This window comes from Diaporthe citri, assembly GCF_014595645.1.
Source record: "Diaporthe citri strain NFHF-8-4 chromosome Unknown scaffold_2, whole genome shotgun sequence".
In the NCBI taxonomy this organism is placed as follows: domain Eukaryota; kingdom Fungi; phylum Ascomycota; class Sordariomycetes; order Diaporthales; family Diaporthaceae; genus Diaporthe; species Diaporthe citri.
The window spans coordinates 2,814,310-2,836,252 of record NW_025064847.1 but is presented as its reverse complement, the minus strand read 5'-3'; the positions used below and the strand labels follow the sequence as shown (position 1 = coordinate 2,836,252).

The 21,943-nt window shown below is 47.8% G+C and overlaps 8 protein-coding genes across 8 annotated transcripts; 3 read left to right on the top strand and 5 right to left on the bottom strand.

Annotated features, from left to right (window-relative positions):
• Positions 1-54: 54 nt before the first annotated feature.
• On the bottom strand, positions 55-817 carry INS49_006396 (uncharacterized protein; the record flags this gene model as incomplete). The annotated part of the gene is made up of 3 exons (XM_043167168.1): positions 55-134; positions 281-724; positions 811-817. The coding sequence occupies 3 exons, from the start codon at positions 815-817 to the stop codon at positions 55-57; spliced, it is 531 nt and encodes a 176-aa protein (XP_043028312.1).
• Positions 818-2,637: 1,820 nt separating this feature from the next.
• On the top strand, positions 2,638-5,041 carry INS49_006395 (uncharacterized protein; the record flags this gene model as incomplete). The annotated part of the gene is made up of 3 exons (XM_043167167.1): positions 2,638-3,080; positions 3,151-3,761; positions 3,834-5,041. The coding sequence occupies 3 exons, from the start codon at positions 2,638-2,640 to the stop codon at positions 5,039-5,041; spliced, it is 2,262 nt and encodes a 753-aa protein (XP_043028311.1).
• A 675-nt stretch (positions 5,042-5,716) lies between these two features.
• On the top strand, positions 5,717-7,763 carry INS49_006394 (uncharacterized protein; the record flags this gene model as incomplete). The annotated part of the gene is made up of 4 exons (XM_043167166.1): positions 5,717-6,065; positions 6,152-6,717; positions 6,806-7,309; positions 7,401-7,763. 4 exons carry the CDS (start codon positions 5,717-5,719, stop codon positions 7,761-7,763), a joined length of 1,782 nt encoding a protein of 593 aa, XP_043028310.1.
• A 471-nt stretch (positions 7,764-8,234) lies between these two features.
• INS49_006393 (uncharacterized protein) lies at positions 8,235-10,070 on the top strand (the record flags this gene model as incomplete). The annotated part of the gene is made up of 3 exons (XM_043167165.1): positions 8,235-8,271; positions 8,343-8,571; positions 8,669-10,070. The coding sequence occupies 3 exons, from the start codon at positions 8,235-8,237 to the stop codon at positions 10,068-10,070; spliced, it is 1,668 nt and encodes a 555-aa protein (XP_043028309.1).
• A 112-nt stretch (positions 10,071-10,182) lies between these two features.
• On the bottom strand, positions 10,183-11,553 carry INS49_006392 (uncharacterized protein; the record flags this gene model as incomplete). Its single annotated transcript, XM_043167164.1, has 1 exon — positions 10,183-11,553. One exon carries the CDS (start codon positions 11,551-11,553, stop codon positions 10,183-10,185), a length of 1,371 nt encoding a protein of 456 aa, XP_043028308.1.
• Positions 11,554-12,440: 887 nt separating this feature from the next.
• On the bottom strand, positions 12,441-13,676 carry INS49_006391 (uncharacterized protein; the record flags this gene model as incomplete). The annotated part of the gene is made up of 1 exon (XM_043167163.1): positions 12,441-13,676. One exon carries the CDS (start codon positions 13,674-13,676, stop codon positions 12,441-12,443), a length of 1,236 nt encoding a protein of 411 aa, XP_043028307.1.
• A 2,094-nt stretch (positions 13,677-15,770) lies between these two features.
• Positions 15,771-16,364, bottom strand: INS49_006390 (uncharacterized protein; the record flags this gene model as incomplete). Its single annotated transcript, XM_043167162.1, has 1 exon — positions 15,771-16,364. The coding sequence occupies one exon, from the start codon at positions 16,362-16,364 to the stop codon at positions 15,771-15,773; it is 594 nt and encodes a 197-aa protein (XP_043028306.1).
• A 638-nt stretch (positions 16,365-17,002) lies between these two features.
• Positions 17,003-17,996, bottom strand: INS49_006389 (uncharacterized protein; the record flags this gene model as incomplete). The annotated part of the gene is made up of 2 exons (XM_043167161.1): positions 17,003-17,573; positions 17,635-17,996. The coding sequence occupies 2 exons, from the start codon at positions 17,994-17,996 to the stop codon at positions 17,003-17,005; spliced, it is 933 nt and encodes a 310-aa protein (XP_043028305.1).
• Between the last annotated feature and the right edge of the window lie 3,947 nt (positions 17,997-21,943).

Genomic DNA, 21,943 nt, shown 5'->3' with positions numbered 1-21,943 from the left:
AGTTTGGCCTATTCTAGATTACTCTACAAGTAAAGTAGCGAACATATCGGCTGGTCATGCGGCAGCCCCATTCCCGTCGGTCCCTTTCACTTCCTTCTCCAGCCGGTCCAGCATTTTAGCATGGATTTTGGCCCCTGTGCGGATTTACTAGTCAGCATGTAATGTTGTCAATTCGACCAATCATGATGGGCACCATGTTGGGAGCACTTCAAGTAGTGCAGACCGGAGTAAGGACCAATTTCCTGGTAGAGTCGCAGAGGGAATGGGCAGAGATACTCACATCCACCCTCATTCAGAGACTTCACAATTCCAATAAGAAGCCTGGAGCACTTGATCTCGCAAGTCTCCACAAGCTCAAGGCCGCCATCCTTCTCCTCAATGGTCCAAAACGTATGCATGACCACATTCATGGGGCTCTTCAAATGGCAAAAGGTTCCGAGCTCGAAGTCTGTGAACTCATAGGTCGACTCCACGTTTGAACTCCAGAGACCTTTCGGTAGGGTTTCGACGATGTCAGTGACGTTGTACAAGGTCGTCGGGCCCAGCGGTTTGATGCCCTCAGGCAGCTCCGGTTTGGGGACCTGGCCGAGATCCTCAAACTTTTGCATATGCGGGTCGCAGGAGAGAAAGAACTCGTGGTCCTGGAGCATCGCAATGCCCTGCTTCTGAGTGGCCCCATCGGGCAGCTTGGAGGCGTGCACAATCTTTGCGGAGGAATTGAGAACTGCCGGAGATTTCAGTGCCAAGCCACGCGTCGGTCCACATGTGACAGGTGGAGCCGTCCACAAGTGGGGGAACAAGGAGACCTACACGACATGCTTGCTGCTTGTAAGGGAGTGAGTGCTGACGTCTTCCGGGTCCAATACCGCTTTTACAACATAAAGAAGCTAGGTTCTGAGGACTCTGTGTTTGGTTCTGTCTCTCTGTTGATCCTGCGCGTACGTGGAGGAGGAGCCCTGACTAGCCACGATGCTGTGACGTCTCCTGTGTCATCCGTCCCCCTTGCCCCTGTCTATCATCCGAGCGCGGGTTATCCGGCTGACTACTCAACTCAAGGTTATCTCCGACGTCTTCGGTAGTTGAGCTGGCCATTGCTCCAGGACTCCACAATATTGAGCAGCTCCCTCAATTTGAGCTTTTCATAGGAGCAAGAGGTTGGTCTAATCCCGACCCGCGACCAGGCGGCAGCCCAGGCCTCACCGCAACATGCGCGCCGGTCCCGCCGACGCGACAAAGCCAGTAATCAGACAATAGAGAAGGAAGACCCTTCCGCAAATAAAATAATTGGATAGCCTGAGACTTATCCCATCAGCGCAGGATAATTAATTGTGAAGGGAATCTGTACCGGGTTGGTTTTATATGCTACTTTCAGTATCGTCCTGCTCCTGTTCAATTATTTGTACTATCCTACCGGCCGACTCTCAATTATTTTAGGGTCCAGTCTAGGTGCTTCGAGATTGACAGTTGGCAAAGCTCACAAAACGGACCAAGTTCTAAGCTGAAGATCTAGGTCACACAATAACAAGGACCGTGGCCCTGACTTGAATGCCTGTTGGGAGTGCTCGTAGAGCGATCCTTAATATATACTGAAGTTTTCTCGAAGATTAATTCCTGATTACCAATGACAGATGTAGCCCCTGAGCGGCATTCAACACACCCACATGGTAGACGCCTTGATCAGTAAACCAAGACACGATTACCTGTAGACCATAACGTATCGCAAAAGCAAACCCGCCAGTGCGTTGTCACTGGCTTACCTATATTTGCTTTTGCACGCACTGCTCCCAGGTAAATCGCCCTTGAGCTGGACTTGACATATACCACCCCACCGCCCTTTGATCAATCGGCAGGTACCTAGGTAGCTAGGGAAAATCTCATACATAATAGCAGGCTCTGTAATGAGGTCTCCTAGGACACGCTCAACAGGAAAGGTGGCGCGGGTGAGGAAGAGTAAGCGACGAAATATCATCCCTTGGTCGATGTACCCTGCATGTCTCTGAGATAGCTACTGCTCGATGAGATGGCTGGGCCCCCAGGCCGCCTTCATCAAGTGAAGCGACATTGGATCGAGATGCTCCATTTGGCCACACCAAGTATCAAGGGATGGCACATGCGGGAATGTGTTTCTTTCGTAAGTCACATTTCACCTCGTGAGACATGGCTTGAATTCCGTTGCTATTCCGTTGCTTGGGGTGTGTGCGTGGAGTGACTCTCCCTTCGTTGCTCCGGTGGCTTAACTGCAGGGGCATATAAGGAGTCAGACATGGCGTGTGTAGGGGTCAAGTTGACATGGCATACTAGTTTCCCAAAGAGGTTAACATTAAAATAAACCAGAGGATAAATCAGTAAGAGTGCTGGGATTTCCGTAGAATAACAATGCAGGGCGTAGTTCTGGAGTCCAAAGTCTTGTGCGTTTAAATTTGGGGTCCTCTTGCTTTTTATTCGGCTGAAATAGCGCTAACCCTTGTGGTGAAATGCCAAATCAAGTTGACATGACATCTCAGAATATCATGGAATGTTACCTCCACATGGCACGCAATCCCTTATATGATATGCTTGTCCCTGCAGCCGCGCCAGGTTGTGTGCTCCCACATGTTGTCCGTACCTCAGATTCAAGGTGTTATCCAGCAACACACAATGGGGGTTTCAATCCTCCAGGGGCAGGCTGGTTTGCGTCGTCGGTGGCTGGCCTTTGTCGCCGTTCTACTTCTTTTGTTGTGCTGGCTCAAAGTCACTTTTCACTATCTTGACCTCGATGTTGTGGAGAACAGCTCGTTTTCCCTCACGGATACATTGGCACATTACATACCCGGAAAAGGGAACTCTGAACACGCCGGTACTTCAGCAGTTCTTCCAGAGTACTCCATCAAACCCATCGTTTATGTGTTCCCCCAATTCCATCCGATTCCAGAAAACGACAAGTTCTGGGGTCAAAACTTCACAGAATGGGTCAACGTGCAGAAACTTAGCGTGAACTATTACGGAGTCGATACACCACGACCAACAGAGGAAGTCGGGTTCTACAACCTCTTAGACCTCTCGACTCGGAAAAGATGGACGGATACAATAAAAAAGAGCCAGTATGTATTATTTTCGTGCGACACGTACGACGAAATCTCTGCGAAATCAACTAAATCATCATCTTCCCAGGATCCATGGGATTGTCTACCATCATTACTGGTTCGGATACCCCGTGATGGACAGAGTATTGCAGGCCATGCTCAAGGACGGCCACCCAGACGTACCATTTATGCTAAACTGGGCTAACGAACCCTGGACGGTCCGCTGGGATGGTGCAGACCTTCCCAGCGGGACTCTGCTTCCTCAAAACTATGGCGGCATCGACAGCTGGAGAAAACACTATGACTGGATGCGGCCGTTTTTCATACACCGGAACTACATTCGAGTCAATGGCAAGGTCCAGATGATGGTCTACAACCCCGGTCATATCGGGGACATGGGGAAACGGATGTTCGGCGCGTGGCGCCTGTGGGCCTCACAGGATCCTGAAGTTGGCGGCATGGACGTTATCGAGACCCAGCTGGAAGGCGACAACCCCGATTCCCGCGGAGCGACCGACGCCATGAACGAGTTCGGCTTGAGGAGTGGTGGTTCGTGGGATGCTAGCTTGTGGCCTCAAAACTTCCGGCCTCACAGAATATTCTACCGAGGCGCTCTGGTTGCGTGGGACAACACGCCTCGTCACGCGACGGATGGTGGAGGCGCAGCTCTGGTATTTTCTCACCCCGAACTCTGGAAACGTAAGTTGCCCATAGAGACCCCAATTGAAGTTGCCTTTTTTCATTGAGAATCGTGACCTCACAAGACTCCAGGTAGCATGATTCAGATGATGCGTCGGATCAAGGGTGACCCAAATCCGCTCGGACAAGAGAACTTCTTCTTCATCAACGCATTCAACGAATGGGGAGAAGGTAACACACTAGAGCCCACAGTGCGATGGGGTGACGGCTTCCTCCAGGCCTTCAACGAGGCCAAGGAGTACGTGGACAAACACGTCCCCTGGGCGCCGCATCTGATGTTGGAGAGCAGCAAGACTGCCCACGAAGTCAACAACAACAGGAGTGAGGTCGATGTGTGCGTCATTATCCGCGACTTCCACACTCTCTATCCCTTTCAAGAGGCATGGACCCTGGCGCAGACAATTGAGTCCCTGCGGGAATTGAAGAACAAGAGGTGGCGGGGTGTTGTTGCTGGTGTGCACTCGAACGACGAGGCGCGAAAGATTGACATCACCTTGCTCGACATGCACGAACCACGAGTCGTCAACGCCCAAGTCCCTGCCGATATCCAGAATACGACTGAGGAGGCACCCGACGGTTCAGAAGTGACAGATTGGGTGATTGAGAACATTGATGCCATCAGCCCTGGCTGTGGCAGGGCAAAATACATGCTCATCACCAACGCCACCAACGTCTACGAGCCCGACGCATTTGATGGCATCGAAAAGGCCCAGGCCGACATTGTCGGCATGAATTTCGAGTCCTTGGAGTCGATGAGACTGGACGGCGCCGACCACTTGACCTGGGAAGAGCGTTGCGATCGGTTCGAAAATGGCATGTCGCGGAACTGCCGGGCCCTGACTGCCGACTCTGAGTTGCTCGACCTCGGCGCCGCCTTCATCAACATGCAGAGGTGGCGGCTGGAGCGCGTCGAGCTGGCACGATCCGTCAAGGAGTTTGGCCATTCTGGTATCCTGCGAGAGCTGACACGACGGCCGTTGCCATGGACATGGGCGCCACCAGCAGCCCGAGTGTCAGAGTCCTGCCATCTGCTGCATGCAGGGGCGATGACGACCTGTCTCCGATCGGGTCGCCTGTGGGTCGACTTACCTGACGTTGAGCCGTACGAGCCCGGCTGCATTAGCGGTGCTGCTCTGCAGGATAAGTACCCAGGGCATAAGATTCCGGATCAGTGGGACTACTCCAGGTTTGACCAACATCCGTTTTGCGTGCGCTTGTCGCGTGCGTTCTACGAAGATGCCACGGGGAAGAGTACACAGCAACCAGAACCGGTCGAGTAATCATGACTGAGCCTGAGGGACATTGGTTGAGTGCAAATTAGATTGATTTGATGGCACACGTACATAATTGATTGGTTAATTGATTCATTCGCTCTCGGCTACAGCCTCACTCTTCAAGTTGTAGACATGCCCACGGTTACAAGATGCCTCGTCTACAGGTTTTGGTGAGTCTGGCCCAAGGTAGGTAAGCACTGCGTCTGGCGGCTGCCTTTACTTTGTGCCCTTATTACTGACCCCTGACACATTGTATGGCCTTGCTAAGTAGTCATTCTACCTTAGTTGCACACATTTCTGCGGAGTAAAGCGCCCGCTAAGCACCGGCAATCAATGAGAATGCTTGCTTCGTCAGCACTTTTGTAAAACTGCAGAGGCCTTAGAAATCCAATTGAGTGGCAGGGTAACTAGCAACCCCTGCGCCTTTCCGGCCTTCGCTCTTCGCGCCCTTCTCCAACGTACCAAGGTAGCCGGAATGACGGAGTAGAAATGGCAGGCACCCGGCTAATCACAACATGGGGCCGGTCCCTTCCAACGTCACGACTCGGAAGTGGCATCACACACCGCTCATGCAACACGCCGAACAAACGGAAAGCCATGCCTCGTCCTCGGAGACCTTGACCGGCAACCCTCCCTTTACTTCTTCGAACCTAGAGCTGTAGCTAGGGCAGAGCTTCAGCTATGGATGACGAGAAGACCAGTGTGCCCGCCGCCGATAAGAGCGATCATGATGCCTTGGCCAGCTTGCAACGGAGAGAAGAAGGAGCCGAGCTTGATGTCGAGGCTAACAGCGTGAGGACGGACCGAACTCAGCGCGACGGAGGCGATCTGGAGAATCAGGATGGCATGGGCCCTCAGCGCTCCAACACGACGGGAGGATCTATGTGGTCCTCTGAGCAGATGTCCTTGCCCCAGGAGATCCTCTTCGTCGCAACCGTCTGTTTGACCCAGTTCTGCAACCGTGCGTCTCCCATGAACCAGCTGCAATTCCTAAAGAATCCTCCTTGTTGTCATCTCCTCTTCCTGGAAAGTGGCTGATGCCGTCTCCGCCTTGAAATAAACATGGATGCCCCGGGCCGTAATGAGCCAACAAAATACTGACGACATGTGCTCCAGAGGCCTCATTCTGCGCAATGCTTTTCCTCCTCGATACCGTAGGCGACAGCCTAGGAGTCACCAACCCGGCCCTTCTGAGCTGGCTGGTCGCAGGATTCAGTCTCACCGCGGGCACGTTCCTGATCTTCTCGGGACGGCTGGGCGACGCTTTCGGCTACAAGCTGATGCTGATGATCGGCTTCTCTTGGTTCTCCCTGTGGTCTGTCGTCGCCGGCGTTGCCGTCTACTCTGGGTACACGCTCTTCGTCTTCGCCCGAGTCTTCCAAGGCATCGGCTCCGCGATCTGCATTCCGAACGCGCTGGCGATTCTCGGCGCGGCATATCCCCCTGGCCACCGCAAGGCCATGGTCTTCGCCTTGTTCGGGGCGAGCGCGCCGGTCGGCGCGATGACGGGTGGGATAACGGGAACCGCGCTTGACTTACTCTGGTGGCCTTGGAACTTCCATGCTCTGGCCATCGTTCTCGCCTTGCTGACCGCCCTTACCTACTTCGTTGTCCCATCGCCGCGCCCGCCCAGATTGTCGGGAAAGGTCTCCTTGCGTCGCCTGAATAATGAGCTGGACCTGGTAAGCAGTTCTTGTGTTGACTGCACTACGTTAGGGGCATGCAGAGCAATGTATCACTTCCTGGAGTTGCTGACCTAGTGATGGACAGGTTGGGGCCTTAGCTGGAGTCTCGGCCCTGATACTATTCAACTTCGCATGGAACCAAGCACCAATTGTCGGTTGGAAGTCGGCACAGGTCACCGTAACCCTTGTTGCAGGTGTAGTGGTGTTCTTCACATTCACATGGACCGAGTATCGCTACGCCGTCAACCCTCTCCTACCCCTCGACGCTTTCAACGCCGATGCGGGATTCGTCCTCAGTGCACTCGCCTGCGGATGGGCCATGTTCGGCGTGTTCTCCCTTTACGCTGTTCTGGTCTTTGAGAACATACGAGGTTTATCTCCACTGCACACCGCATTCTGGATGATGCCAGTCCTCGTCACCGGCCTCATTGCGTCTGTGCTCACGGGCTTTCTGCTTGGGCCAGCAAAGTTCACACCACCTGCGGTGATGACCATTGCCTTGATAGCGTTCACGACGGGGCTTACCATCTTGGCGACAGCACCAGTGGACCAGATCTACTGGGCACAGACATTTGTGTCGATTGTGATTGTATGCAAGCTTGCTCCCGTCATCATGTTTACCCGAATCTCGTGAATTCTCCCCTGCGTATTTCGGGCCTGCTGACATTGGAAATGAACAGATTCCATTCGGTATGGATATGAGCTTCCCGGCGGCTACCCTTATCCTCTCCAACGCGGTCAAGAAAGAACATCAAGGGATCGCAGCAAGCCTGGTAGCAACGGTCGTCAACTATAGTATCTCTCTGGGTGTTGGATTTGCTGGGACAGTGGAAGTTCATATCAACAACGGTGGAAAGACAAAGGCAGATCTGCTGAAGGGCTACAAGGGCGCATTATACCTTGGAGTTGGGCTCGCTGGCCTTGGTTTGGTTATATGCCTCGTGTTCCTGGCTAGAGATAAGTGGAGAAACTCGCAAAAGGCCAGGGGCGACAAGGCAACGCCTTCAGCCTCGCCTGGGCCTGAAGCACAAGCCTTTGCTTAGTTGCTGGGCCGCAGTCAGAATGCGTGGCATGTAAAGTTGACTAAATTGTCTGTCTGAGAATATCCATTTCTAAACTGTTCAAATCGAATGGGAACAAGTTCAACCCTAAGGCCCGAGTAATATCAAGCTTAACTAGTGGTGCAATTTCACTCCACACAACATGCCGATTTCAAATCCCCCATGACTCACTATAACGTGTTTGCTGCTAGTATCTTGGAATTCCCTGCTGAGTCTGATTATTGTCCACCAGGAGGAAGAGTCAATGAGCTAGCTGGGCGGGGTGGTCTCTGTCGATCTTGTGCCGAGGCATTGCCCAGCGCCGTCCTAGCTGGAACCCGAATCTCCGCACCCGCCGGCCATTAATCCCGGTACTCCCGCCGGTGTTCGGACATGGCATTGTCTTTTCGGACACTCTGTTACCTGAGGAAGTCGTGACGTGACAACAAAAGAGCAGAGCACGCGGCAGCAAGTATGACGCTCTGGAAGTCTCCGCATCCTGACATTGAGAGTGAGTGACCGTGACTCAGACACAGATTCTGCCGAGGTGGACCAGACTGACTGACGCATTGAGTGTCGTAGTTCCGATCAATGTGACAACTTGGGAATGGCTGTTCGAATCTGAGGAATATGTTCCCTTTCGAAATGCTTCCAAGGCCGCCATTGGTGCATACAACAATGCGGTGACCAAGGAACGTCTGGACTTTGTTCAAGTCAAGGCAAAAGCCACCACTCTGAGCACGGTTCTCGTGGAGCACTACGGCCTTCGAGCTGGGCAGACTGTCTCGATCTTCAGTACCAATACTGTGTGGTATGCTGTCGCATTATGGGCAACTATACGAGTCGGTGGGTGAGCTCGGAACCACAGAGGCGAGGTTCTTGGATATTAACACTTAAACAGGGGGCAGGATAAATGGCGCTTCACCTGCCTATGATGTGGAAGAAATGACACATGCCCTGAGGACGGCCGATACTAAGATCCTCGTGACATTGCCTGGGTCTATCGAGGCAGCTGTCGCCGCGGCCAAGGAGGCCGGCATTCCCAAGCCACACATCCTGCTGCTTGAAGGCAAAGCACCGGGATTCAAGAGCATACAAGACCTGATCGAACAAGGCCGCTCCTTGCCACCCACAGGTGTATACCATGTACCACATGGCAAGACGAACAAAGAAATCTGCGGCTATCTCAACTTCAGCTCCGGGACAACGGGCTACCCCAAGGCCGTCATGCTGTCCCACCACAACATCATCGCGCAGTGCCTCCAGCTGAGACAGCTCCAGCTCCTCCCCGCGGACGGGCAGTACCGGACCATCGCGGTGATGCCGCTCTTCCACATCACCGGCCTGGTGCGCTTCATCACGTACCCGGTCTTCATGAACGGCGAGTGCTTCATGCTCCCGCAGTTCAGGATGGAGACCATGCTCGAGACCATCATCGCCCACCGCATAGAGGAGCTGATCTTCGTGCCGCCCATCCTGATCCGCATTGTGCGCGACCCCGCGGTTGAAGCTTACCTGCCACAGCTGCGCGCCGTCGTCAGGAGGTTCTCGTCCGGGTCGGCGCCAATGAGCCCCGAGATCCTGCGCCTGCTCGAGGCCAGGTTCCCCGGGACCGGGTTCCGGCAGGGTTACGGGGCCACCGAGTCCACGGCGTGCGTCTCGTCGCACCCGCCCTCGCACTTCGCGTACCGGTACGCGCACACGGGCGGGAAGCTCGTCGCCAACACCGTGGCCAAGGTGGTCGACCTGTCTGATGCGTCGAGGCTGCTTGGCCCGGGCCAGACGGGCGAGATCTGCGCGCGGGGCCCGCAGATTGCCATGGGGTACCTTGGGAACCCGGAGGCCACGGCGGAGTCGTTTGATGAGGAAGGATATCTGCATACGGGCGATGTTGGGCACATAGACGCGGAAGGCTTGTTGCATATCGAAGATCGTATAAAGGAGATGATTAAAGTCAAGGGGATACAGGTGGCCCCGGCGGAGTTAGAAGACGTCTTGATGGGGCATGAGCTGGTTGAGGACTGCGCAGTCTTGGGCATTCGGGACGAGTACGCCGGTGAGAGGCCGAAGGCATATGTCGTAGTCAAGAAGCGGGTGGGTCCGAGTGAGGAGATGGGCAGGGCCTTGTTGAGGTATGTGAGAGAGCGGAAGGTCCGGTACAAGTGGCTGGCTGAGGTTGAGTTCGCCGAGAGCATCCCCAAAGGGCCCACGGGGAAGCTGTTAAGAAGGTTGCTCAAAGCAAGCGACCAGAAGACTGGCAGGACGAAAGGATTATGTGTGAGAGACGACACTGACAGAGCGAAACTGTAGAGTCTGAGAAAGGAGATATCGTACATAAACACAGGGAGAAAAGGGAGATGGTATCTAGTCTCTAACCCCAGAAACACAACCTGCGCTATGCTTTACACGTTCCATACCCTCCCTAAGCAAGCAGAATATCATAACCATCCCTGTTGATCCGAACGGCGTCCCCGCCCATTCCATATTTGCGCCTTACCAACTCGAAGATGACCAGCCCTGCACTTGTAGAGGGCACCTGGCGCAGCGCGTTCCACCAGAACCCCCGGAACAACCAACGCCTCAGGGCATTGGGGCCGTTGCCCTCCTGTGACTTGCTTTCTTCGACGCACTTGGCCCAAGTTTCTTTGTAGGCATGATAATATGCCCTGAACATCTTCCAGCGCCACTTCTCCCCTGGCGCTTTCGCGTCCTGATACTTGCGGATCTTGCGTGACTGGGCGTCGAGATACTCGAGGTGTTCCCAATGCTCCATTTGAACATGCGCAAGTGGGTGGATGATTACTTGCTGGGCGATAGACGCCCCCATTCCGGCAAGCATGAGGAATGCGGGTTCGATGGCGTAGTGTGGCTGGATAGTCTTCAGCCGCTGGTCGTCCTTGCCGTCGGTTGGCCGTCTCCTGGAGAGGACGTTCACTACATCCTCACTGAGCTGACCGTAGTACCAGGCCACGAAGGAGTAGTACGACTGCGCCTTGATGTACTCAAAGGTGCTGAAGAAAACCGCACTCCCCAGGCTGTCCTTGGCGAAAGAGAGCCCCCATCCGGCGAAGATACCTCGCAGCCCAATCTCCCGAAGCTTGGCGTAGCTGAAAGACCACATGCTCTGCGGTCGACCGTTGGCGTCGCTGATAATCTCAGGCCCCTTGCCACCACGCTCGAATCGTGCCTGAATCGCGTCCAGGGGCGCAGCAGCGACGCTCTGGATGGACCCGGCGAGGAGGCCTGCGGTGAAGGTGTCGCCGGGCGACGGGGGAGGATAGACCCTCTTGGTGGCCCTGCTGCTTTCCTCGTGAAGGCGGCCGAGGATCTGCAGGTAGCTCGTGTAGAGCACGGCGCCGACGCCGACATTGGCAATCAGGGGAGGGAGGACCTGATCAGGAATGATCCGCCATCCATAGTGCTTGACAGCGGTGGCAAGAATTCCCGGAGTAGTACGCGAGCCAACGGAGCGCAGCCATTGCCACCAGGTCTGCCGGTAGGACTCTTGGGCGGTGGACAGGCTGGCCAGCAGGTAGTTGTGTGTCTGCTGCTGCTGCAGGTTGCGCGCGTACGCTAGGTAGTCGACGCGCGTGCGGAAAAAGGCCTTGACTGGGGCCCTGAAGTAGAACGCGATGGCCTGGGCCGTAAATGCGCGGACTCCTGCGGCTGTGGCGGCGGTTGCGGCGTTGGTGCGCGGATTCCTGTCCGAGTCGGGAGCGACGACGGGCAGCACGCCGAAGTTGAAGGGCAAGCTTGGGTCACCGGCGCCGCGGCCGGGATCGGTGGGGTTCATTATCGATCAGGCATCGCATTTGATGTCTGAAGATGCCGAGAGGATGTCTGGCCTGGCCTGGCCCGCGTGTGATGAGGCAAGCGAATGCTGTTGCGTTGACAAGAAATGATGGTTGAGATCGGCAATGGGATTGAGTGCTTTTGGAGGCCGTTGTCCCCTGTCAGCCGGCCAAAGCCGGTTTGCAGCTGGGCCAGCGGAGGCCTGAGGTCAGTGCCAGCTGGCCAAAACTTGGTAGTCTTCAGCCACCTGGCAGATGACTCGGGCTGTTTCTCTCCCGGTCTACCAACCCAAACTGATCAGCGCTGACAGTGCAACAGTGCAACTGGCACAAAGCGTGGATGCAAGCTGGTGGGCGATCCAATTAAGTTGTCACCAAAATGGCTTATTACTTCCATGCTTGTTCTAAATTCATGGACGAAAACCCTCCTGGTTCTGGTGGGACCCTGGCTAAAGTGCTCTCCCTTCCCCCTCGGTTCATTCAGGCTTCCAGCAAGCCCAAACGCTCCCTTAGATGCCCCTCGACCCCAAACTTGCTCTCCCGAACACGCGGGGTAGTGCCTGTGTCTCATGAATGGCAGAATCATCTTGTTCGCCAATGAAGTAGTCCACAAAGTAGTGCATTGCATTGGAGTTCCGGCCGAGGTATCTCCTAGGTCGCCTACCAGACGGCTGAGATGCACAAGCAGCTCGCTTGGAGATTGGGCCTTTCGTAGCTTCGAATGCAGACTTGTTCGTCAGGTGCGGCTGAAAGCTGAAACCCGAGGGTTTTCAATGGGAAGTAATGTGAGCTCTGACGTATACAAGACACCAGACTACTTGAGCAAGTTAGGGATGAATTTTGCTGGTATTATCATGTATCAGCCGTTGTGGGTCGCTAACCCACAAGTCTATTTAGACTCCTCCTTTGCCTTCTTCAGAATGCCTTCGGCCTTGTCAGACTTGTTCTCAAGCACCTTCCTGAGCTCCTGCAGCGTCTCCTTGACCAGCTTCTCGCTCTCGTCGGTGTGCTTCTCTGCAACCTCCTTTAGCTGCTGAAGTTTGGACAGGACCTCGCTGCCGTTGGGAATCTGGCCGATGTACTGCTCCAGACCGGCACCGCCAGTAAGCTGCGACCCCTTGGACTTGGACTTCTCCACTGCGTCATTAACATAGCCTTCGAGGTCGCCTGTCTTGCCCGACTCGACCGCCTTCTTGGCCCGCTCAAACAGCTCCTTCGTGTTGCCCTGCTTCAGGGCATCGGCGTTCTTCTCGACCAGCTCCTTCACCTGCGGATTCTTGTCCAGGTAAGGCTTGGCCTGCTCCAGGCCCTTCTTCCAGGCTTCATCTCCCAGCTTCTGCACCTCCTTGACCTTGTCCTCAACAAGCTTGCGGGCCTTATCCAGGTTGGACGCCGTGAGGCCGCCAGCCGCGATGTCCCGGACCTGCTTCCAAGTCTTGTTGACCTCATTCTTTGCCTCTGGGCCGTACTGCTCGCCCATCTGCTTCAGCTGGTCAATGCTCCCGCCAAATTTGTCCTTCAGCTGCGGGTGATTGTCCAGGACATCACCGAGCGCGTCCGTTGAGAGGTCAGCAAGCTTGACAGCGAGGTCGGCCAATGCGTCGTACACCCGACGGAGGCTCTCCATGCTAAGACCTGCCTTGGATATCTCCTGGAAGTGCTTGTAAGCATCGTTCAGGATGCGGTCTGCGTCCTCCTTGTTGTTCTTCCTAACTTTCTCAAGGTCGTCAAATGCGGTGTCGACGTACTGGCGCCCGCCAGGGATCCAGGTGACGTAGGAGCAGCAAAAGTCCTTGATGTAGTTCACTGTCTGGTCGGCATCGGGAGTGTTCTGCTGGAGCTTTTTTGCGGCCTCGTTATACGCTTTCTTTGTTTCCTTGGACGCCCTGTTGACTTGCATGGCTACCTTGCCAGTGGGACTGAAATAGTACGCGCCATAGAGGAGCCCTCCAGCTGCGAGGCCACCAGCAACACCAGCGGCGAAGGGGGATGTACCGGCTTGAGCATTGCCGGTGCCAGACGAGGATGCGGTCGTGGACTGGAGTCGGACTTGGTTGGCGCGTGGGGCCTTGACGGAGCGCGCAGCCCGTGGCAGCGACCGCGCAACAGTTCTTGAGGGAATCATCTCTGTGGTGTTTGGTGTTGAAGGCTTCTTTCTTGCGAAGTTTCGGTGATTATGTATGCGATGCTGGTGTACTGGGCGCTCGTAGTTCGGGGGGAGCTGGAAGTGGCCTTGGATGTGAGTCTGGAGAGGCGTTGTTGGGAGATCAACAATCCTTTTTCAATGAGATGGCTCAGACATAAATTAGCTTCAACGCGATGACGCTGGTTGACGCAGGTACAGTGACGAGCTTCAGCTTCCAAGGCCTAGATGCTGCAGCCCAAGCCTGCAGTGCGGAGCTGATCGTCCGCTGGCGCACAAGACGCCAAATTCGAGCATTCCTGCGTCGTGATGACGTAGAGATGGCCATGGACAGACATCGACTTCTGCCCTTCCCTTGCAGATTCACAACTGACAAGAGACGTTTGAATCATTGTGGAGCTCCAGGAATTGATACCCGGAGCTTTTCTCATGTCCTGACTAACAACACAGATATCCAGCCCAACAACCTCATGTGGTCCCTTTTTAATAAAAGCATCCTCGGGGGACTGCGGGAATCAGAACAAAAGTGTCCTTCACCTCGCAACATTCTCAAGGACAGGAGCATATTCCTGTCCACGTATCTTGAGCCGTCAGACGGTGAGCTCAGGCTATGTGACTTTGGTGAGGCTCGAGTCGAGGGCGACCGTGACAGTCTCATCATGCTGGACGCCTTTCGTGCACCAGAAGTTGTGATGAATCTGGCTTGGGAATACTCTGTGGATATGTGGGGCCTGGTCCAAACGGTGAGCAAACCATCCTTGCATTCTTAATCGCTGGCTAATTAGGTCAGGCGTGGTTACTACTCGGAGGAACTCCGATGTTCGAGTGCCAGTGTGAGGATGAAGAAGGCCATTACAGTGTAGAAGTCCAATTCGCCAGCATGGTAGCTGCACTTGGTCCTGCCCCTTTGGATATGATTAGGGACGACAGAGAAGACTATCTCGAGATCTGGGATGAGAACGGTAGGAATGATCAAATCGCTCAACTCCTGGGGCCAGGAGGATTGAGGAAGGGCCACCGACCGAAAACAGGTAGTTGGATATCAGAGTTGCCAATACCTAAGACTGCAATTTTCGAAGACAAAGTCAAGCACTTGCAGAGGCGTCAGAAAGCTGAGTTCATCGCCTTTCTGAAAAGGGTCGTGCGTTGGGACCCAGAGGAACGACCGACCGTCAAAGAGATGTTGGGTGACCCTTGGCTACATCCCGATGAAGACGATTCAGCCTGCAATCACATTTAAAGTAGCATATGTAATGAAAAAAAATGCACTATTCGTGACTCTATCTCAGACTCCTGAGAGGCCGAGTCCTCCCACGTTGTCCTTAAGCTGCGCTCCGATAATGGTCTCCGGTGTCTATGCTGGTACAATTGCAATTCACAGTATTTCTAGCATAATAAACATTCTAGTTTTCATAGCAAGTCTCTTATACTTTATTTTTCAGGTGTGGGTGCACACGCGTATATGATAGACCGTAGGTAGGCTTGTTGATTTAAGGCTCACTTGAGTGCATGGTCTATATAATTTTCACACCAGTCTAACTTCCCTCTCAACTGTAAAACACCGGAGAAACTGAATCTCATGGAAGCCATCTTTAGAGAACAGATTGATAATGCCAACTCGGCTTGCAGTGTTCCCTTCCAATACCTTAATGACAAGCAGTCGTACATTACGCAGGTCTGGAAAGCAGCGAAGCAGCAAGAGACTCCATCCCGACGCAGTTATATCGTCGTAAAATTTCCTTTCGTGGACAAGCAGGCGAAGCCTACGAGAAGCCCACGATGGAGCGTCTATTAGTAAATCCCCCTGGGGATACCGTTCGCCCGAATTGGTTTCATTGCAGTCATCCTCGATGAGGCTTATCCTAAAATCTTTGCTCATTCCATGCGCGTCATGGCAGAAATCTCCCCGAAATCTCGAACACACCGTAATATTATGTTGATTAGTGTTCTCGACTTCAGAGAGAAGATCGATGGCGTGAGACGGCACAAAGCGCGGCTTAAAAAGCAAGGCCATCGGTTGTGGCAGACTCATCGTTGTCGCTTTCCTGGACTTGTTTGCATACTCGACAAGCCCGATCACCTGATTACTACCGTCGGAGGCGAACTCGATTTGTATGTCTCGTAGTCGGGCATCGTGCTTGCTGAAACCGGTTTCCGGCCCTTTTCCAGACGGCCTATGAGTCTTGGGAGAAGGCCTAGGGTTAGAATGACGAATATGCCATAACTTGACATTGCCCCAACTCCAGGACGGGAATCTACCGTCGACAGCATATTGTTGGTCAGACCTGTCCATCCCATTGACTGAAAACCACGCAAGTCCAAAGAGAAAGAGGTCTCGGCCCAGTAGTCTCTGTTGGTACGCTTCAAGTTGTTGCCCACCAAGAAAGGAACACCGGCTACATTGTAGATAGGGAGATGGAGGTCTTGCATGGCGTTTGCCAACCCAAGAAAAGCGTTGAGGCCGTCGGAGAACAAGCGCCGCCTTGAAAGGTATGTCTCCTGGAAAGTCCAGCCTCGTTCGCACCACGCACCATATTGCCAGTGCGGCCCTGGCGCAGGGCAAAGACCGAAGGTGAGGGCATCGTCGAGAATGAAAGGATCTAGAACTTGACGTGCACATTTCGACACGCCAGGCAAGCCGTAGTGACAGTCATCTCCCGCGGCCGCCATGATGGTAACCTCAGCACATTGGTATATGCGGTCCATTTCTGTGTTTGTGCCTGTTTCTCCTTGCTATTGTTCTGGTCGATGCAATATTGATCAACCCACAGATAGCGCAGACCAAGACCCTTGGTTATTGATATTGCGTCTTCGATGGTCAACGGTAAGTTCGACAAGGAGTCTTTTGGGACATCATCGCCTTCTCGGTCCTGCTCCATCCTGTGCTCCGACGTCATTCCCCATCTATAGCTCAGCGCCGCAAAGCGAGGCCTGTGAAAGGGCCATGCTCCCACATTGATAAGCTTGCGGGCCATGCAATCGATCAACCTGGTCCTAGGCATCTGCAGACGGGTGCTCCTGGCTGCGACTCCCAGGATCTTGCTCTGCTACCAGCAGTCGTCGTACTTACTGATACAGCTTCCTCACGGGTTGCCTGTCTTGCTGTCCGTCAGCTATAGACAAGGGGGTCGCTCCTCCAACCGCTGGTGCTAAGTTGCTCCCGAAGTGAAGCACTAAAGAACATGTAGAAAGCGGCGTAATTATTCGGTCTATCACGTCCAAAACCTCCTACATTGGCTACCTGAGTAAGCCTCAATTCTCGGTATGATTACACCTTGGGCTGGCCGAAAGTACGAGTCCCTTGCTTCTCACAACTTGAACGCTATACCCATGATGTCTCCCCAGTGGTCAGGAGCGTCTCCCTCGGCGGCAGCTGTCTTGGCGCCCTCGTCAGCCAAAGTGTTCCACTCGCGCGGGATCTTCCAGAACTGGACCGCCAGGCCGCAGCCGCGAACCCTCTCGCACTCGCCCAGCAGCATCTCCCACAGGTCCTTGTTCTTGACCTCGCCGCCGCCGCCGCTTCCCTTCGGGCGGGTCCTCCAACCGTTGTCCACCCAGCCCCTGACCCACTGCGTCGCGCCGTCCACGACATATGACGAGTCGGTAGCGATGACGACCGTCTTGAAGCCTTCGCCGCGCCACCATCGGAAGCGGAGGGCCGCGAGCACGGCCCGCAGCTCAGCGCGGTTGCTCGTCTGGCTGCCTTCGTCTCCCCAGGGGCCGCGGTTCTCCAGGCGGCCCGAGACCACGTCCGGCTCCCCCTCGATGCTCTCCCCTTGGAAGAATGCCCAGCCAGCCCTCGGGTTAGGCTGTCCGTTGTCGAGGCATGCGCCGTCAGTCATGAGGAGGACCTTGGTGTTGTCGTTGGAGTGGGTGCGTCTGCGACGTTGGGGGGTTAGCAGACCGCCAGAGCAAAATGATATCAAGGAGCACCGCTCACCGAACTGCTTCGATGTGTCGGTGACGGTTGGGAAATTCTTCCAGCGGTGTCGTGTTGCTGTTGGACGGCACAAACTTGGACGGGAACACCTTGCCGGTGCCCCTCACCATCTCAGTCCCTGGCACCGACGGTTCGTCGGGCTCTTCGTCTTCGTCTTCCTCCTCATCCCAATCTTCATCGTCGTCGTCATCCAAGACGTCGTCCATAAAACTGTAGTCGGTGCAGCACCTCCCGCAAACGACCAGACCGTGGGGTCCACAGACAACGCGACCGTTGGGCAGCTTGCAGGGGCCTTCCTCGTCGTCACTGCTGCTGTAGCCAAGGGGGATCAATCCCTGGCCGAGGTAGTAGCCGCGAGGCATTGCAGTCGTTTATGGCGTGTCAGGGCTGTTGGCTATTTGTTTTGTTGTGGGTGGCTGATTGTGTTTGAGATGAGAAAAAAGAGATAAGAGGTCAGGGGTTGTTGGCAAAGGTCCTGGCTGCTGTTGTAGGTTGTTTAAATCTCCCATTACCCCCTTGTCACAAGAGGGGTTACAGCGATAAAGCTTCTGTCTTCAGTGTATCAGTTGAAGTTAAGTTTGACAGTATCTGTGTACACGGAAGCGGGTGAATAAAAAGGAGTGCGTTCCCCGCTTGCATTTATCTAGATCTTTCCCTCTCTCCTTACCTATTATCTCCCGTTTACAGGCCAGCCTATAAGCTATGCCTATACTATATTAAAGTTATTATTATAAGGATATTTTCTCTTATATTACTTTATTAAGCTTAATTAAGCTAAGTTTATTTATTTAAAGTATAGTTTTATAAGGCTTATAAGTTTGCTTAAGTTATATAAATTCCTTACTTATGCTTTTCTTTTCTTAAAAAATAAATAAATTTAATATTTTTAAGTAAGATAAAGGGATATTTATTTTATACCTTATTATAATTATCCTTATTAAAGAATATAAGTAAAACAAAATCCCCTTAGCTATTATAACTTATATTATTAACGTTATTTTATCTTTTTAATACTTATAAATAAATATATAAAATAATAAACTTAAATAATAATTTCTTTAAAATATATATATTTATATAAATATTAATTGCCTTTAATAAAGCAAGCCTTAAATATAATAATATTAAAAAAGCCTTTAATTATTCCTTTAATAATAAGTTTATATAAAAACTTTCTTTATTTTTAAATTTCTTATTATTAATAATATTAATTTTATTAAAAATATTATTTTTATATAATAAGGGTAAAGCCTTAACAACTTTTAAAGTTGCCTTTTTTTAACTTAAGTTAAAAAATTATTATTAACATACCTTTTAATATTAAGGTATAAAAGCAAGCTCTTTACCATTATAAGCTTTATTAAAATTAAAACAAGCTTAAGCTTTAATAAATAATTTCTTAATTATTACTATGCCTTTTTAAATACTTTTATATTATTACTTTAATTAATAATAAAAGATAAGGATAATTTATATAAATACTTAGCTATAATTTAAAAGTATAGCCAACTTTTTAATAAAGCTATTTTTCTTAAATTTATTAAGTAAATTTATAATAATTGCTTTAACTCTTATAACTTTATTCATTTAAGGTAAAGTAATAATATCCTTAAGTTTTATTAAATTACTTTTAAAAATAACAGCATTACCTTTATTACTAAGCATATATTTTTAAAAAAACTTTAAAACTTAAAGCATATTTATTAAAATCTTTACTTATTATTATATTATCTTTAATACTTTTTTTAATATAAAGCATAATAGCATTTTAATAATAATAAATTTTTAATTTTCTTAGCTTATTTAATAAGAAATTAAGCATTAATTTAATTATATTATTAATTATATACTTTATTACTTAACTTTTATTTTAATAAAACCCTTTAATTAAAAGGGCTAGCTAAACTTTTTCATAAAGATGAAATACTTAAATAAAATTATAATAAAAAGAATCGCCTTTATTACTAGCTATGCATTTAAATAAGATTAAAAAGTTTATAATAGCTTTAATTATTAAACTTATATTTAAATTACTTATAAACGCTTATATAAATGCATTTTATATAATAATAATTACTTAATTTATAAGTATTTAATGAAAGTAGTTAAGTTATCTTAATTCCTGCTTAAATTAATATTTATATTTATAATGAGCTTAAGCTATTGCTTAAGCTATAATGCATATCCATGCTAAGCCCATACTATACCCAACCCTCTTATATAATAAGGCATATATTTAAAAAATAAATTTAAAGTTAAGCCTTTTTAAGGCTTAACTTATTTCTTAAATATTATAATTTATAACTTTTTTAAAGTATCTTTTAATAAATATTTAAACCTAACTTATAATTTTAAATTATATTCTTTAAATTATATTAAGAAGAATACTTATATTATAATAATAAATAACCTTATACTTAAGATATTAACCTTTTTATAAAATATATAGCTAAGGACTCCTTAACTTACTTTAATATTAAGCTATAAAAATGCTTAAGAAGCGCCTCAGCCCCTTTAATTATTTATAATAATATTTTATTAATTTATAAAGCTTAAAATATATATAAACCCTTTTAATTTACCTTTAATTTAATATAAATTACTTTTAATTAAGCTTTTATTTAATAATAATTAAAATAGCTTTTTAACTTAAAAGATTATAATATAATATAAGCTATAAAGTAATATAAATTTTATTAAAACTTTTTAAAAATATTAAATCTTTTTATAAAGTTAGCTATTTATTAAAATATAATTATATATTATAATATTTTATAAATAAAATAGGCCTTAAAATAGCTTTAATATAAATAAATTCTTTAAATATTTAAAGCATTTTTATAAAAACTTATATTAATAAATAATTGCTTTAATTAAGCTTAAAATATTTTAAATATAAAATTATAATAGCTTTATTTAATTTTATATTTAATTTAAATAATTAATAATATAAGTTAAAAGTTTTAAGTAATTAAGTAAAATAAAGCTAAATTACTTTTATAATTAACTTTCTTTATAGCTTTATAATAAGGTTATTAAAATATTAATTTTATATATAAATTATAATAAAGTAATAAATATATATTATTAAATTGCTTATAAGTTAAAAGTATAAATTCTTAAGCGTTAATAATATGTAAGCTTACCTTTATACCTCTTAAAGGTTTTAACTTAAGAATAATAAGTAATAAATTAAAATATAATAATAATAAATATAGTTATAATAAGTATAATAAAGGGTTAAGGCGTTAAAAATAAAGGGCTATAAAGGTAATAAAATGCTTCTTTTTTTTAATTAGCTAGTAGCTAAGCTAAAATGCCTTAAGTTTTTAAATTTAAAAGGGAAGCTTAATAAAGATATAAAGTATATTTATATTATAGTTAATAAGAATACTTTATAATAAATTATAAACTCCTTTTTATAGCTATATTAACTTAAGTTTAAGTTATAAAGCTAGTTATATTTTATAAAGAGGACCTTATTAACCTTAAAAAAAAGATTAGCTTTTAAGTAAAGTTTTACTTAAAAGCATAAGCTTTTTTTATAAGCTTAATTTATATAAAAATAATATTAATAAGTATAAAATAAATTAAATAAGCCTTTTTTCTTAATTTTTATTATTATAAATTATAAGTATATTATTATTACTTAAATAAATAATAAATATAGCTATTATATTATTATAAGTAAATAATAAGCATAAAAAGTAAAATTAAAATAAATAGCTTTACTTATTTTAAGGAATTTAAGGATAATTATTAGCTTATTATAAAGTTAATATATTATATATATAATATAATTCTTTTTAATTATTAATATATAATAAATTTTTATTTTAACTTATATAGTTTTAAGTATAGCTTATTTCTTTTTGCTAAGCTTATCTTAATTATATTATTATAATATTTTATTAAACTTAGCTTATAATTATATAATAATTAATACGGCTTAAGGGATAATTATAAAGAAGGAAAGTTAGCAAGATATAAGTAGTTTAGCTTAATTAATTTTTAAAGTAACTATAAAAATATAAATAAATTGCTTATTTTATATTAAAATAATAAATATTATTTTAATAAAAATAAGCTTAAGTAAAGTTACTTAAATTCTTTAAGCTATAGCTTTTTAAAAAAGAAATAATAATAATATAAAGTAATATAAAGCTAAGCTCTTACTAAAGGAAATATAAAACTTTATTAGCTTTTTTAATAAGAAATAAGCTTTTATTTTTTTATTATATTAAAGTTAATTTAATTATTATATTTACTTATTATTAATAAAAAATAAATTTATATTAATATTATTATA